Source organism: Prionailurus viverrinus, chromosome C1, assembly GCF_022837055.1.
Source record: "Prionailurus viverrinus isolate Anna chromosome C1, UM_Priviv_1.0, whole genome shotgun sequence".
Classification (NCBI taxonomy): Eukaryota; Metazoa; Chordata; class Mammalia; order Carnivora; family Felidae; genus Prionailurus; species Prionailurus viverrinus.
In genome coordinates, this window is record NC_062568.1 from 119,928,482 (window position 1) to 119,946,029 (window position 17,548).

The 17,548-nt window shown below is 54.5% G+C and overlaps 1 protein-coding gene across 1 annotated transcript; it reads right to left on the reverse strand.

Annotated features, from left to right (window-relative positions):
- Positions 1-2,093: 2,093 nt before the first annotated feature.
- Positions 2,094-12,638, reverse strand: LOC125173210 (chymosin-like). The gene is made up of 9 exons (XM_047872108.1): positions 12,577-12,638; positions 9,287-9,437; positions 8,320-8,437; positions 7,382-7,500; positions 6,014-6,213; positions 4,491-4,604; positions 3,592-3,736; positions 2,988-3,086; positions 2,094-2,231 (listed from the first exon to the last, which is right to left on the reverse strand). The coding sequence occupies exons 1-9, from the start codon at positions 12,636-12,638 to the stop codon at positions 2,094-2,096; spliced, it is 1,146 nt and encodes a 381-aa protein (XP_047728064.1).
- Positions 12,639-17,548: the final 4,910 nt, after the last annotated feature.

The following is a 17,548-nucleotide window of genomic DNA, read 5'->3' on the forward strand; positions in this document are numbered from 1 at the left end:
CCCTAGGGAGGGACTGGCCACTAACCACCTAGGACAGGGACCGCCACCGGGGTCCAGTGGGCTAGGGTCAGCAGTGGGGAGCCATTCGGTCTAAGCCTCCCATTTATGAAAGTCATCATGTGGAGACTTTCCACATGATCTCTCATGGAAGTCTGGATGTTTAAAATGCAATTTGCTAAGTGTAAGCCATTAAAATATGACACAATTTTCGTGAGCTTGTTCGGGACTTTCTTTTTAATCTACAAGAAGCCTAAAAATAATGAATGTGGCCCAGTTCTGTCTCATGCTTGGCAAACAGACAGTATTGGTCTTGGATGAGAAAAGCGAGGCTTGGCAAAGTCGCCCAAAGCCAGAACTCACTCCTTGACGCCATGTTGTCCTCCCTGACCTTGTAGGAACCAAACCCCAAGGCCCATCCTGTGTTCTTGAAGTCCTGGAATGTGTTCCCGTAGCCTCTGCCCCAACCCACCCCAGGCTCCTCGGCTCAGCTGGGGCTGCCGCCTGAGCCCTTCCTCCTCCACGTAGGCCCCCACAGTCCAATTCCGCTCCTTTCCTGCCAGAAACCACTGGGTGCTTCCGGGGCCCCGTGCTGGCTGCTCCTCCACAGACCCACAAAGGCACTGGGGACAGCATTTCCACTGCCCTGGGTTCCTCATCTTCTTTGGCTTTGCATACAGCTGAGAAAGACCCCAAGAGATGGCCCCGGGGGAGCCTGTTAACAGGATCTGGTCTGCCAAGCCCCTCTCCCCACTCCTCTTCCTAAAGCACAGTCTCCTTTGTCCTTTGTGAAGCGTCCTGGCCAAATCCGAGGCATCAAGCTCTCCGAGACTGCTGTGTGACTCACCTGCTCCTCAGCTGTCTGCAGGGCAAGTGTGGTCAGGATTAGGAGGGGCGGGGGCGGGACCTAGATGCTAACCTGGCCCCAGCTCCCTTTCTGAGAGTTCAGCTACTTACAGGTGTGACTTGAAGCCCAGTCCCAAAATGGGGGGCCAGACTGGCTGTGGTTTAGAAAACAGAAGCCTGATCAATTATACTGCCTCCTGTTGGGAGGCTGCCAAGACAAGCGGCCCAAAGAAAAAGGAAGGAGGGTCGAGGGAGCAAACGTGTGCAGATCAGCAGAGCACTGTTGCAGGGGGCCCGTCAAGGGGCTCTGAGCACTGAAATCCCCCCAGGAAGCTCGTCTGCCTGACCCCCATATGGTCTCAAGGTAGCATAAGTGAGAAAAACACTTAAATCCACCTGGATCCCTTTGTTCTAACCCTCTGGTATCTCTATTTTCCATGCGGCCTCTCTGTTTCCAGAAAGAAGCTTCAGGAACCTGGGAGCAGGAGTGGTCTGGCCACCGACTGCTGGGGTCTTGGCTGAGCACTAGGGGGTCTTCACTCAGCTCTAGCAGTCAGCACTGAGCACTGGCGTGAGCTTTGACTGGCAGCCTCTGAGAGCCCTTGAACGTGGGTCTGTCCCAGGGATGGAGCCACTCTCCACGTGCTGGTGGGTCAGGTTCAGAGCCTCTAAGACTGAGGATGGGACTCTCAGCTGTGGTTCTTCCCCCAGGTTAATGGCAACCTCAGGACCTTCAGATCTTCCCACGTGCCTTCTGTCTACCCCACTGTCTTCTTCAAAATACCCCAAGGCCCTTTTCTTAATGGACTTAGAGCTTTTCTCTCCTCAGCCCCACACCCCTTGCTCCTCAGGGACCAGCCTCGTCCTGCAAAGGTCTCCCCTACTGTACCCTTTCCCCAGAAAGATCTAGAGTGAGAGAACAGAGAGGCAAGACATGCCTTGGTTTTACCTGGCCTAAGCTTGAAGTGGCCAATTCCCTTGTGAAAGTCTCCACCCACCAGCAAGGTCCTGAACCCTCCCCCAGTCACGAAGCCCCAATGCTGCCAGACGTACCACATGACAGTCACTCCCCACCCCCACAAGGGCGCAGGGCTTTGGCCCCACAGAAGCCACACTTTGCAGCGATATGGTGTTTATTGAGAACCATCTGCCAGAAAACCTGGTCCATATGTGTGCGTGTGTGCGTGTGTGTGTGTGCACATGCATGTGTGCTTAGGGAGTGCATGCGTGTTCCACGGTCGGCGGTGCAATCAGATGGCCTTGGCCAGCCCCACGCGGTTGTTGATCCTGTCAAAGACACTGTAATACTCCCGGATGAAGACATCTCCCAGGATCCACAGCGGGTCGTCGCCCTCACCCTGGAAACCGCTGGCGCAGAAGCCCAGATCCTGGGAAAGGCAAGGCTGAGATGAAGCTGGTCCCAACCACAGTCACCACATCCGATGGCAAGCCTCCCCCACCACACCCCACAATTACTCTCTCACTTATTATTTCCTGTCATCCTTGAAATCACCCTCTGAGGTAAGCAGACAAGTATCAGACTCATCTCGCTCAACAAGGTGAAAAAACCGATACTCAGAAAATCAAGTGATGCAATGCAAGATCACTTGGGATGGTCCCCTGACCCCACTCCTCCTCACTTGTCCTCTCTAGCCTGCAGCCCTCCTATTAGCACCTACTGCCCTGAGGACCAGCCAGACCGGGGGGGGGGGGGGGGGGGGGCAAGGCCTTACTAGTTGTATATACTCAAGGCCAGGCCAAAGCTGAGGCCAGTGGGTCAGGGGGGGATAAGGGCTGGGTCCCCACAAAGCCCAGGCTATCCACAAAAATCCTGGACAAAGCTCCAGAGCTCTGGGCTTAGAAGCTAGAACAGTGGATGGAGGTTCCCATGGGGAGCTGTGGTCCTGCCTACCCCACCCTCCCTCAAGCCGCTGGGCTCTCTCCACCCCATGTCTCCCAGGATGAGGCCATAACAGCCACACGTGAGGCCCAAGGACAACAGGGCCCCACTCAGAAAGGCCGGTTGATCTACATGTACCTCCCACACTCTCCATCTGGGCCACGCCACCAAAGAAGTTCGCTGACTTGCCAGGAGAGAGAAGGGGTGCCGGGTGAACCCAGGCTTCCTCTCCTGAGACTCATACCTGGCTGGTGTAGGCAGAGGGGGGCAGTGGGTACTTCCTGCCGTTGATCTCAAAGACCACCATAGGCATGCTCTTCAGTTGCCCGCAGTTGATGTCAAACTAAAGACCAGAAGGAGGTCCTCTTAGATGGGCAAGGGATGTGATCTGGCTGGAAGAGGCAGAGGAGGGCCCAGGCACAGCCCCTTCTTCTGCACTGGAGCCAAGCGGTGGGGAGAGGCTTACCCACCCAGAGGACTCTAGGGAGATTCTTTCTCAGGCCTCAAGAGTCACAATGACAAGGACCTGCTGTCAGTCAGTTCAGGGACAGACCCCAGCTTGAGACAGAGGGACTGGCCTCAGTGTTTCCCCTCCAGTCTCAACCAGGACACTGGGAGCTCTTAGCTGTCAGGGAGGAAGCAGGGAGACCCGTGGGGTGGTGAAGGAACAAGGAGGTGCAGCAGAGCTCGGGGATGCATGGCCCTCCTGGAGACTGGAGGCCAGACCTGGGCCGCTGCAGCTGCACGAGACGTGAGAGCCTCAAGGGCGGTGGTGGGCGGAGCTGGAAGGCCATTGTGAAGGTGTTCGAGAAATCCCAACCCCTCGGGGGAAATGGGCCTGGCCTCACCTGGCCAAACTCGTCCTGGGTGGCTCCAATGGCCGTCTGGATGTTGAGGATGTCGCTGCTAGGCCCAACCAGCATGGAGGTGCCTGTGTCCAGGATGGCCTGGCAGCCACCATCGCAGGCCACCACCACGCCATTGACCGTAACCCTGCAGAGCAGAAACAGGACAGCCTCGCAGCACGTCCAGCATCCAACCCTCCCTCCCCTGCCAGGATCCTCAGGCAGGGGGCAAGCCCAAGCACCACTTCCAGAGCTCATAGAAAAGACCTGAAACCATTTTCTCCCAAGTCATTAGCTAAATCAAGGCTTCCCCACCTTCTGTGGGACAGAAACGTCAAAAAAGTGTAAAATCACATGGCAAGACTTTGGAGTCGGGGTGGAATGAGTCCTGCACAAGTCGCCTAAAGATCTGGTTTCAAATTTTCTCCCCACCATCCACCTGCTGCAAATCTTGTACAAGTCACCCAGCCTTCCTGAACTCCGGCTTCTCATCCACAGAATGGAGCCACAACCCCTCCTTCCTTGACTTCCTCAAGGGACGGTCACGAGGTTCAGACTTGAGGTCAGTAAATTATAAAATGAGGATTACTAATGGCACCACCTCATAGGGTTTTCGCCGGGAGTAAACGAGACGGTCCTATTATCACTCATCCCAATGCCTAGCAGGTAGTAAGTGCTCAGTTAGTGCAGCACTCTTAAGAATGAAGCATCGGTGAATGTCCAGCGTGCTCATCGGCAAAGGTCATTGGCCTTGGAAGCGTCTAATTCAGGACGTGTTGTGATGGTCTTACAAGCTACGGTGTGCGGGCCTTCTCAGAGCCTCCCGGGCTGATCCCCAGGCCCTCCCGTCCCCACACCCAGAGCCAGCCCGTGGCTGGGGCCCAGGGCTGCCGCTCACTCACCTGTCCACGGTGAACTGCCAGTACTCCTGCACGGTCACGGGCACCCAGTGCAGGGAGCCTGTGTAGTAGGAGGGGTCAATGGCTCCCAGCGTGAGCATGCTCCCCGGGCCATTCCTGAAACCAAGGAAATTGGTGACGGGCCGCCGCATCCCCACCCAGGGGCAGATGCCACTGAGACCTGGCCTTCCTGTCCGCCCTGCCCTCGACTCCCACCTCCACCCCGAAGGCTTCAGATGCGTTCTCCGGGCCTCCCTGCTCTTCGGGGCTTTTCCCTGATGACAGTTACAGCATCCTCTCTCTGAGCGCAGCACCACCCCCCCCCCCCCCCGGCCGAGGCAGCACCTGCCTCCCGAGGGGAGGTCAGGAAATGACCACCACACAGGTCACATGACCACTGGGCTCTGCTCAGGTCACCCTCAGGGGTCCCCCTGTGCCCACCCCCTGCCCCCAGGCCTTTGGCTACAAGTAGAAGAGAGAGTCTTCAACAAGGTCCCACATACTCCGGGGCTCTTCTCTCAGCCGGGAAACATGGGCACACTGCAGTGTCACTGAATTCCCCCTCTGCTACTTTTTTTTTAATGTTTATTGATTTTTGACAGAAACAGAGACACAGGTATGACTTAGCCACCAGTTCCTGGGGTGATCGTCCCTCCCAGGCCTCAGTTTCCTTCATAGTGAAAGGAGAAGACTGGAACTCCTTTGGAGCCTACTCTAAAAGTCTGTGGGGACACCTGCGTGGCTCAGTTGGTTGAGCATCCAACTTCAACTCAGGTCACGATCTCATCGTTCATGGGTTCAAGCCCGGCGTCAGGCTCTGTGCTGACAGCTTAGAGCCCGCAGCCTGCTTTGGATCCTGTGTCTCCCTCTCTCTCTGCCCCTCTTCCACTTGTGCTCTATCTGTCTCTCTCTCAAAAATAAAATAAACATTAAAAAAAATTTTTAATAAAATAAAAATAAATAGAAGTCTATGAATCTCAGTGACACCCACAATGATTATGGAGTCCTGGCTAGTTTGGAAAAAAGATGTTAAATGCCCCCATGCAGGGGTGCCTGGGTGGCTCAGTCGGTTAAACGTCCGACTTCGGCTCAGGTCATGATCTCATACTTTGTGAGCTCGAGCCCTGTGTCAGGCTCTGTGCTGACAGCTCAGAGCCTAGAGCCTGCTTCAGATTCTGTGTGTCCCTCTCTCTCTTCCCCTCCCCAACTCATGCTCTGTCTCTCTGTGTCTCAAAAATAAATAAATGTTAAAAAGAAAAAATGCCCCCGTGCAGAGATGGGGTCAGGCTTCGTTTTTTAAATGCCAGAAATCAAAGTCAAATGTTGGTCCAATGGACTCTGTCTGTATCAATGGCTATGTGGGGGACTTTGGGACAAGAAGTTGGGTCTGCCTGGAAACAAGGAGAGGTTTTCTTGGATTCTGGACACCACCCTTGAGTTGCCGTGTCCCAGAGGGGTGGACATTCCTCAGCCAAGAGACCTTGCTGGGCTGTGGACGTCTGACCCTGCCTGGGGACAGCTCCTACCTGTCTAAGTAAACAGAGAACAGGTCTTTGGCCACCAGGTGCTTCTGCATCATATTGTCAAACACGGGCACTGAGTACTCGGAGGCCAGAGAAGGGTAGGCCAGCCCCAGGATCCCATCGAACTCAGAGTAGGTAAAGACGTTGCCAGGTTCCTGGGTGCTCAGGCCCACAGTCTGCTGGGGGTCCACGATGGAGGAGACCTGTAAGAGAGGCAGAGTGACCTCCACCAAGGGCCCCTCAGCCAGAGGCAGGAAGATCCCAGGGCAAGTGGGTATCAGGATCAGCCTTGGGGCTCGCCCTCCCTCCTCCAGGTAATGTAGTTACTCGAGCAAAGAAAAGCCCTCCTTTCCCAGCTCTGCGCTGTGGTTTTGAGGGAATTGGTCCAATGAAGCCAGGGACAGAGGAAGAGCCTCTGGGCCCCTGCCGCCTGGTGCTGCTGACTCTTGGGGAGGCCTGAGCTGCGTGGGCACCTGTCCTGCCTACGAGAGAGGCTGAGGACAGGACTGTCAATGGAGAAGAGCCGTGTCTCCCTTTTGGCTCAAAGCAAAAGAGCCTTCAGCCAGACCCAGAAAGGACTCAAGGAAGATTGAGGTGAAAATCATGGAGGGATGCTGCTTAATCTTGGATAGTGGGTGAGGAAAGAGACAAGGAAGTTAATGTGTATTGTGCCCTTACTGTGTGCCCACCCCTGTGTCGAGTACTTTACAAGCCAAAAAGTGGCAACAGACAGGGGAACCCTTGTCCACAGGGCACAGGTGCTCTCTGACGCGAAAGAGTATGCTGTTCCATGACACCTGGGCAGGGGATTCGTCCTCCAGGGCGACTGAGGGAGGCCAAGCCAAGGGCACCGCTCAAAGATTGGGAGGCGGGGTTCTGACACTCAGCTCCCAGCTGTGTGACTTCGGGCAAATTACTGACTCCTCTGAGCTTCCGCTTCCTCCTCTGAACAAGGGAATAATAGCACCTTCCTAAGAACGACATTTCCAGTGAGATCACACAGGCGACACTGAAGAGAGCTCAGTGCTGGCACAGGCTGGGGATCCTGGACCAATTATGGCAAACATAGATGAAGAAGATTGGGAAGATGGAAAGTAGGCATGGAGAAGCCTCTCAAGAGGACTCTGGGGGTTGGCACGGGAAGGAGAGGAGGGAGGAGGGAAGGTCGAGCCACAGCAGCTGCTGGCCAAAATCCCTCTCAGTTTTTAAATCCCCACCAGGCCACCTGTTGGTGGCGGGGGGGAGGGCAGGATCCAAAGGGCCTCTCAGCCGCAGCTGGAGGGACAGCTCACCAGAGCCTGGGCATCTAGGTGGTGAAGCAGCTGGTTGGGGAGGAAAGGTGAGTGCCTGCTGACCCAAAGCCCCACTCACAGTGACGGTATCGAGACCCAGAAAGCCCTGCATGCTGCCGGTGCCGTACTGGATGGACAGGGGCTCGTTCAGGTTCTGGAAGGTGGAGGACTTGGATGGGTCAAAGCGATGATGGGTTTCTGAAACAGACCCAGGGTTAGCGAGGCCCACAGAATCTTCTCACCAGTGGACGGTGTCAGCCAGGGCTGAGACCCTCACCAGGCCCTGTAAAAATATGGTCTAAATACTAACCATTCTCTCTGCTGAAAACAAGCACCCATTCTCTCTGGATCCCACACAGTTTAGTAAAGAAAATTATTCTTTGGTGCTCGACCCACCGGTGACCCCCGGTGCTACCCGTGTAGCTTCCAAACGAAACAGGAAAGCAAAAAGCCATCCCTGCGGTTTCCATGGACATTTGACTTTTTCCAGCTTTGCCATCTTAGGCAAGACCCTTTTCTTCTCTGAAATTTGGTTTCCTCCTCTGGTAAATGGAGGTAGAGAGGGCACCAATCTCCCAGGATTGTTGGAGGAATAAATTAATAGCACGTATTCGCTGTTTACTCATCATCAACAGTAAGACCCTCTCACTTCATTCTCCAGGCACCCACCGGCATATAATAGCCCCGTTTTATAGAAAGGAAAACCGAGGACCCAGAAGGGTCAGCAGCTTGCCTTGGCTCCTGATGGAGACTAAATAAATAAGTAAATAAATAGCCTAAGCTTCCCTAATTTCCAGCTGGTGCTTTACACATTAGACCCGTAATTTGCACACCTTCCCAATCCATGGCCCGGTTGGAAGGGCTGAACCAGGAGATGGGGCGCAACCGGGAGGCTGGGAACGTCAGAGCAAGCTCTCCTGCACCCACGTTCCCCCTGCCCAGCACCTTGACCGTGGCTGGCAGAGGGGCCCTGGGTTCCGAGCCTGGAGAGGCGGGCCAGAAAGGGAGGTCACTCACTGCAGGCGTAACTCTTGCAGTCGACAGAGGGCACCCAGAGGTCCGAGGAGCCGGTGTCAAACACCACGGTGAATTCCTGGGGCGGGGTCCCGATGTAGATCTTCCCAAAGTACTGACACTGGGGACAGACAGCACGGGGTCAGGGGTGGGGAGCACAGCATAGGGGTGAGCGTCGATGTTTGGCATCGAGAAAAGGGGGGAAGGGGGAATGAGGGTCCTTGGGGAGGGTTCTTCACCTCCAGCCGCCACGCTGGCTCCTACCCGAGCCGTGATCGCCTGGCCCCTCCCACAAGCCCCAGACATTAGATCAAAATGTGGGCCCTTCTTGGCAGGAAGACTGGGCCCTCCTGCCAGGGGCAGGGACATAAAGACGGGGCACCAGCGAGGTACGGACCCCCAAGTCCCAGCCCAAGCTGCCCCTGCCATGCCACCTTGCCAGCCTCCCCATGAGTCAGAACTAGGGCCGGTGCGGGGGCGGGGGTGGGGGGGTAGGGGTGCCAGCGTGACCTAGATAAGGAAACGAGAGCACTGGAAACAAAAGGCTGTTTACTGCAGTGACAGATGACAGATGAGGAAGAGACAGGCTCCAGAAAGGAAGAGGGCACAAGGGGCGTACCTGTCACGTCCTAGGCGGTGGCACATGGGTACCAGTACCCCATCCCTGCCCAGCCCGGATGAAGTCATGGGTTTCCTAAGGCATGGGGGTGCACCTGGGAGCAGATTATGGTCCCCCAAGGGATGTTTTCTGCAGGTTGCCTGAACACAGACCCTTCCGGGGGTGACATTCCGAGCCCTGCCTTTGCCGGGTCCGCTGGCCCACCGCAGAGGTGACTGAGGGGCAAGGACATGGCCTCCATAGCCCACAGGGCTCCATGATTCCTCGAAGTGGGAAACAGGCCGAGTCCGGGAGGGGGCGTCCATCACACTCTGTGAGAAGCATTACCGGAAGGTGGGCAGAGCCACTTACGTCCAAGAAGTTGGCCAAGGGCTCGTTGGACACCTTGTCTAAGTTGGAGTACTTCTTTCTGATGCCATATGGGTGTTCCTTCAGAAAGTCTTCCAGCAGCCCGTGCTCTTTCAAGGCCTTCCTCAGCGATTTGCCCTTGTGCAGAGGAACCCTGAGGAGACGGGGGAGAATTCATGATGCCGGGGGGCATCTCCCCAGGGCTGCCTGACCTCCCAGAGGGTGCCCAGAGGCTCTGGGTTCCGTAAGCTACTCCCCCACTTTCTTTTTTTATATCGTAACTCAAAGTAAAAATTGTATTCTACATCAGTTCACAAATCAGCGCCTACCCTTACTAAATACAACGCACTCTGATATTCCCTGTTCCTTTCTCTTTTTTAATGCTGCCAGAGACTCAGTGAATGTATTTCATAGCTTGCTAGTGAATACTGTAACTCCAAGGTTTGAGAGACCCAATATCATTCAGTCTCCAAATTCTTACTGTCTACCTACCATGTGTCAGACACTGTATGGGGCACAGGGGTAGTCTCTGCCCCCCGCCGGGACATGCTGTCTAGAGAGGAAATGATGTCCCCCACACCCTGCTAAATTCCGTGAGAGTGCTCCGCCCTTGTGACCCCTGTGACTGGCTCTCTGGGTGGCCTGAAGTGTGTGGAAAGTCTTTGAAGGGTCTCAGTACAGAGCGTGGACCTCAAGGGGGCTTCTAGAGTTTAGGGGTTGGATGATGGAAGCAAACCAACAGAAGAGAGTCTGGAGGGGAAACATGAAGGAGGGTTCTAGACCCAGCTTTACAGGCTGTGGTACTTTGGGTCGCTCCCCAAAACCCTCTGAGTTTCAGCTCGGTCTCAGCATAAGGGGTGAACTCCTTCCTCTCTCCAGCCCTGCCTTTGGCCAACCATAGCTTCACCTCTCTGGCTCCCAGGTCCCCCCTCCAGTAGTGTGAAGGAATGGAGCCAGATGATCCCGGGGTCCCTCAGTTCTAAGGGCCATGCGGTCCTCCTCTGTGAGCCTCGTCCTCTGAAGAACGAGTGGCAACCACAGCCATGAAAGTGCTTTGAGAGTAATAAAATGGCAGCAGTCAAATAAAACAAAAAATGGGTTCTCTCGTGTTGTTCACATCCCAGGCGGATCCCATATGGAACAGGCCTGTGTGCGAATTATGGTCTCTCCTCTGGTGCCTCTCTTCCCCAGCCCTCAGGTGTGAATTCCACCCAACGGAAATAAAAGGTCCTCGAGATTGTTTCTCAGCCTTTGTCTCTGATGATAGAAAAGGACGTAAGCCCAAAAGGAAGGAAGCTAGTCTGAGCTCCCAGGACCAAGCCCACAGCTGCCCTTTCCCGTGTCCCGATGTCTCCACTGAGCTCTTGTGTCCAGCACGAGGTCCCAGAGAGCCTCCCTCTGAGGGACGCCTGCAGCCCACTGCCCCACACAGAGACCAGGAAGCTCACCGTGGAAACCCCCACTCCCCCAGCGCTACCCCTAGTTTTTGCACTGAGAGCCTCCGCCCCCCCGCAAATGTCTGGCACTCTAAAGAGTCTCACTTTCAAGGACCATGAGGAGCTCCACTGGTCAAAGCCACCCTGACCCCTTTTTAGGGATCCAGCTTCCCAGGGATGGGTCCAGGTTCCCCCAGTCCCGGGGCTCGACAGGGCTCAAACCTGGGATAAGGCTCAAACCAGAGATAGCATGATTTTGTGGTAAGAGTGCAAGTCTGCTTGGGACCAAGTCCTAGCTCCTCCCTTTGAGCCTCCCAGCCTTGAGTAGCTCAGGGGTCCTCCCTGAACAACAGCTTCCTCATCTGTAAAATGCAAATAATACTATCTACCTAATCCAGGAGGATTCGAGGCAGCAGAGGTAAATATCCAACCAAGTTTCTGGCACCTGGTAGCAAGCAGCTCAAGAAATATCAGTTATGGGGCACCTGGCAGGCTCAGTCAGGAGAGCGTGTGACTCTTGGTCTCAGGGTCGTGAGTTTGAGCCCCCCATTGGGTGTCGAGATTACTTTTAAAAAATCGTTTCAGGGGCGCCTGGGTGGCTCAGTCGGTTAAGCGTCTGACTTCGGCTCAGGTCACGATCTTGCGGTCCGTGAGTTCGAGCCCCGCGTCGGGCTCTGGGCTGATGGCTCGGAGCCTGGAGCCTGCTTCCGATTCTGCATCTCCCTCTCTCTCTGCCCCTCCCCTGTTCATGCTCTGTCTCTCTCTGTCTCAAAAATAAATAAATGTTAAAAAAAAAATTTTTTTTTTAATAAAAAAAATTAAAAATCGTTTCAAAAAAAGTCTCAAGAAAAAGAAATATCAGTTATAATTTTTGGAGGAGAATTTGGGAACTTCCACCACAGAGAGAACTTTATTTCGTTTAAGAAATGCATACAGGGGCGCCTGGGTGGCGCAGTCGGTTGGGCGTCCAACTTCAGCCAGGTCACGATCTCGCGGTCCCGGAGTTCGAGCCCCGCGTCAGGCTCTGGGCTGATGGCTCAGAGCCTGGAGCCTGTTTCCGATTCTGTGTCTCCCTCTCTCTCTGCCCCTCCCCCGTTCATGCTCTGTCTCTCTCTGTCCCAAAAATAAATAAACGTTGAAAAAAAAAAATTTTTTTTTAAAAAAGAAATGCATACATAGGGGCGCCTGGGTGGCTCAGTCGGTTAAGCAGCCGACTTCGGCTCAGGTCACGATCTCGCGGTCCGTGAGTTCGAGCCCCGCGTCGGGCTCTGGGCTGATGGCTCAGAGCCTGGAGCCTGCTTCGGATTCTATGTCTCCCTCTCTCTGACCCTCCCTCATTCATGCTCTGTCTCTCTCTGTCTCAAAAATAAATAAACGTTAAAAAAAATTAAAAAAAAAAAAAGAAATGCATACATAGCTCTCATCACGCACCAGACGCCGTTCAAAGCATTTTACAAACACCAGCTCATATAGTCCGCGTGCCAACCCTGTGAGATAGATGCTTTCTGTTACCCTCGTTTTATAGCAGGAGAGGAAACAGGGCGCAGAGAGTCAGGTTACTGACGGAGCTGGGGATCAACTCACAGGCAATTTGACTCCAGAAACGATCCCCTTAATCCCGCAGGCTGTCCCCTCTGAGCCCCGGTCCTTGGCCACCGCACCCTGCAGTGGTGGGGCTCACTCAGAGGAAAGGATCCCAGATGCAAAGGCAAGACCAGTGTAGCACTTCTCCTGGGAACCTGCAGCATTTCCTCGGAAGATTCCCCAGGGCAAGGAGGGGAAGCCCAGGAGAGACCCACCCGGAGCGGATACACCTGACGCCCTTCCCCCCACGTCCCCCTGGGGCCTGACACCCACCTGGTGATCTCACTGCCCTGGGAGAGAGCCAGGACTGCAAGTAGCACCACGAGACACTTCATCCTGGACGATGGGCTGGCCACTGCTCGAGCCGGTGCAGGTTCCCACAGCCTTTATAGAGCGAGCCCCGTCCCCTCCGGCTGGAGGCCCAGCCTGCGGAGATAACCCCCTGACTTCGGGCTGTTCCCCAAACACATTAAGACAGGACCCAGAGTGCCTAACACCCACTCCGTCCGATAAGGGCCACGAATTCCACCACCGCAGGGACTTCAAAGTGGAAGTGTACATGTGCTGGGGAATGTCCCAGAGGCCTCCCTGACCTGATTTCCCCTTCCACAAGGGACTTCCCGAGCGAACCCAGGCAAGGCCACCCCCGGAAACCTGTGTCGCCTTCCATCTTGCGGGCTGTAAAGAGGTCTCTTCACAGCAACCCCCCTCCCCCTGTCCGAGCTGCCTCTCCTGCCTGGGCCTGACTTCACAGACAGCCAGCAGCCTGCTCTGCCCGGCATCCTCCGGCTCAGGCCTCCCAGCCCCGTGTTCCAGGGAGCATTCAGTGCACTGCCCAGGCAGGGATGCTCCTTCAGTTGACCACCCCGGTCTAAGAGGGACGGCAGGCCCAACACTCCTGCACCGTCAGGGCCGTGGCCCCCGGTTCCATGCTAGAAGGGTGTTGGGAAGGGCGGGATAGGTGCCGGATCCCCTGAGCAACGGAGGGCGGCGAGGGTGAGCAAGGGAGGCAGGCGTGTGCCGCGCACACACAGAGGGCGGAAAATGTGGCGTGATGGTCAGGTTTAGGCAACAGGTTAGGCCGAGAGCCGGCACCTTTGTCCACACAAAGGTCTAGGAAGAGCTTCCCCGAAACACACATGTGGGGCTTTGTGATGAGTGGAGGGCCCCTGAGAGAGAATGAGGGCCAAAAGGAAAGCAAAGACTCAGCCACAGAAGCGATAGAGAAGACCACACCTTGGGACGAGGGGAGGCTATAAACTGGAAAGTCAGGATCAAGTCAGAATAAGGCAGGGGCTTTGGGGCCACGGGTTGGCAGGAGAGCATGGGGCCGGCCACCGACAGCCTTCAGGACAGACATCAGGGTAGCAAGGGAGGCCTGGTGGGGGTGGACTAGAGAGGGCAGGCTGGGTATCCAAAGAGGCGGGCATGTCGTGGGCCCTGGACACAGGGGCACGCTGAGAGAGACAGGCCTGGAAGTTTCCTGCATTTGACGTGAGGGCCTCAGGAGGCCCATCGACGGGGGACCTGAGTGCTTTATGGAAGGACTTAGGAAGACAGCCAGATGTGATCCCTCCCATGAGATGCCACACCCAGCCATCCTGCTCAGAAGGCCAGGACACTGCTGCCCCCGGTGCCCCAGGACGTGGCCAGGAGCACATCTTCATGGCACCCTCCCACCCTGCCATTCCAAAAGCCAGGGAAGCAGAAAGAAAAAAACACCACTCAATGGTACCGTGTGTTTCCTGTTTCTTCCCTGAAGACATTTGCCCTGCCAGGCCGGGGCCGTATGTCCTGCCCCAGTGGCCCTGCCTCCGAGGGGTCTTTCCTCCCTCACCCCAGCACGGAGCATAAGGCAGAGAAGAGGCTCACTAAACATTTGGTTAAGCAAATGAGTTAATGAATGGTCTTCCTACCCTTCTGGAGGCACCACAGGTCACATCTTTATTATGAGCTACAGATGAGGAGACAGAGACTTAGAGAGGTTGAGGGACTTGCTTGAACTGCCACAGATCCCTGGTCTGACACCCTACATAATGTCCCACAGGGCCCGGCATTCTATGGCAATTTCATGAATTTGCAATATCCTGTCTGGACCGGTTCTGCTCCTAGCTCACTCCTGCTGACCGCCGGATACCCCTTGGGACGGCCATGCCTGTGCCCATCCTCCGGGGCTGGGACCCTCCAGGGTCAACACCACCAAGTGGGAGCGTTGTAGCAACTCTGCTCCACGTCACCAGGGGCCCAGCCCGACCCAGCATCAAACAGTCCTGGACAATGAGCCTGGGAAGTCAGGTTCAGCCATCCCTCCCATCGGAAGGTGACCCTCAAAGCCAAAAACTAAAGACCCCTTAGCACTGGTTGCTTCGTGTTTACTCACGAGATTGAGATCATTCTAACAGCATTCAAGTGCACTCTATCAGGAACATTGCCCCAGATGGCACAGAGCGTTAGAACTGCTTATCCATGGGTGCAGGCCAAGAATTGCAAAAAGCTTTTAGAAAAACCATGATAAGATTTCATCACTGGCTACCCAGTACCAGGTGGGGACAACTCCCCTTCATCTAGATTTTTTTCTAAGTTTCTTATTAATTTTGAGAGAGAGAGAGAGCACACATAGGGCAGGGACAGAGAGAGAGAATCCCTAGTAGGGTCCACACTGTGTGTCCGTACAGACCTGACACGGGGCTTGAACTCACAAACCATGAGATCATGACATGAGCCAAAATCAAGAGTCGGTTGCTTCACTGACTGAGCCACCCAGGCGCCCTCCACCTTGGTCTACATTCTTTGTGCCTGGCGACTAACCAACAAAAGTGGCTAAACAAAATCAGGGACTTGGGACAACCTGTCCTGGGTGCCCACCCTGTGATCTCCACTCAGACATCAGCAGCAACAAAGCCAGTTCAACTCATAACTTGAGAAGTTCTATGTGCGAACCATGGCCACTGAGATATGGAGCTGGTGTCATCTCCATGCCTGGGGAGCCCGCAGTCGGGTGGGGACGGATCGGATCCCATGTGCGACCCTTCTGTGATAAGCGGTATAGGAGGAAATCCAAAGGGACACACATCTCCCACTGCAAGGTGCCAGTTGACAAGGGAGCATGGCTTCTGGAAAGTGCATGTGTGACCATCCTGGGCTTCAGTCCTGGGTCTGTCACATGGTCCTGTGGCCTTGAGCAAGTTCCTTCATTTCTTGATGCCTCAGTTTCCTCTTCTGACACTGAGATGCTCATGTGAAGATCAAAGGACAGTCCAGTGCCACCATGTGTTAGGACCTCTATAAATACGAGTCGTAAATGACTACAATTGCGTGACCTTGAATGTTCCACGTCATTCCCCAGCCTTGATGATATGTGGGATTTACAAGCTCATGTTGCTGGTCTGAACCTCAGGTCTGCACAAAGCATCTGTTCATCTCCTGCTCTAGAAATCAACTGAATTTTGGCATTGACCCTCCAGGCCGGGGGCAAGTTAATCTTGGTCATTTTTGCATAGTGCCCCACATATGCTTCAACACACATGACTCTCCAGCAGACCAAGCTTTGGGGTGCACTTGGTGATCTTTCCTTGCCTCTGCCTGGGGCCCTGTTGCCTCCATGCCTCACCTGGGCCAAACCACTCTTCTGGAAGCTACCTGGGTCGTACTCCCCGAGAGAGGCCACACGTTGGCTCCTCTCTGGTCTTGCCACGCCCCCTGGGCCACCACTAGAAAACAGGCCCCGGGTCCCTGCCACTGACCACCCACCTGTCTCCCTTGCCTCTACCTTCTACAACCTCTGAGGAACCCTGAGTTCTCTTACGGGCTTAGGCTTCAGGCAACAACATCCTGACCTGGAAATCCTACACGTTGCCTTGGCTCTCTGCCCTGCCCACATCTTCCTCAAGGCAAAAAAAAAAAAAAAAAAAAAAAAAAAAAAAGTAGTGACGTCACTTCTTTTCCTGAGGAAAAGAGAAAGGAGAAAATGACAGAATTTTTTAAAAGCGTAAATCAGGGGCGCCTGGGTGGCTCAGTCAATGAGGCATCTGACTTGGGCTCAGGTCATGATCTCACCATTCGTGGGCTTGAGCCCCTGTCGAGCTCTGTGCTGACAGCTCAGAGCCTTCAGCTGCTTCGGATTCTGTGTCTCCCTCTCTCTGCTCCTCCCTGGCTCGTGCTCTGTCTCTCTCTCAAAAATAAATAAATATCAAAAAAAATGTTTTTAATTTAAAATACATCCATCCATTTCACAGATGAATAAACAGGAGCTTAGAAAGCTTGACCGATCTTCCAAAGTCACTCAGCAATTGACAAGGGATCTGGGATCCAAACCTGGGTCTGTTTGACTCTTGACCGCACATCCTCTCAGCCTGACCACATGGCTCTCACAGCACCAAAATTCCAAACATCGGCAAAGACGGCCACTTTGTGCCCACACTTGACAAGCCTCAGGCTGAAGATGAAGAAGTCCTGGGGTCCTTCACACAGGACAGAGGAACAGCAAAGCCTCACCCAGGAGAGATCTTGAGAGGGCAGAGACCTGGAAAATGCATCAGAAAAAAAAAAAGGTGGGGGTGGCACATGGGTGGCTCAGTCGGTTAAGCAGCCGACTCCTGATTTCAGCTCAGGTCATGATCTCTCATGGGATCATGGGATTAAGTCCCAGCTTGGGCTCTGTGCAGACAGCTTGGAGCCTGCTTGGGCTTCTCTCTCTCTCTCTTTCTCTGCCCCTCTCCTGCTCAAGCTCTAAATAAATAAATAGACATTAAAAAACAAGAAAATGCATCAGAAGCCTACCCTGAACATTTGTAAAACTCCCTAGGCTTCTCCCTTCTTGCCCCAGGTGACCTCTGTGAGTGATATACTGGCCTGTCCACCAGTCTGTCAGCAGAACTTTGTGGGGAGAACCGCTCCCAGCCTCCAAAAGATGCGCCTCTATTTGTTGTGCAGTAAGCACCCTAAGGCCTGGAAACATCTGTCCAATGCATCATGGAATTGCCAGGTCCTCTTGGGAGAAGGGCAGGGTGGGGGTCCTGCCCTGCCGACAGCAGAGCACATTACTAGTCACGGCAAACTGCCCTGGGGAAGCCCATCCAGCTCCGGAAGGGGACGAGGAGAAGGAGGGAAGAGTCGAGGCAAATCTCCAGAGCACTGATGCAGGACTCTGGGCACTTGGCCAAATCCGGTCTCTAGATCACTGTGTCACACATCTTGAGATCACGTTTAGCTTTACACATACAGATTTAAGGCATCACTAGACAGT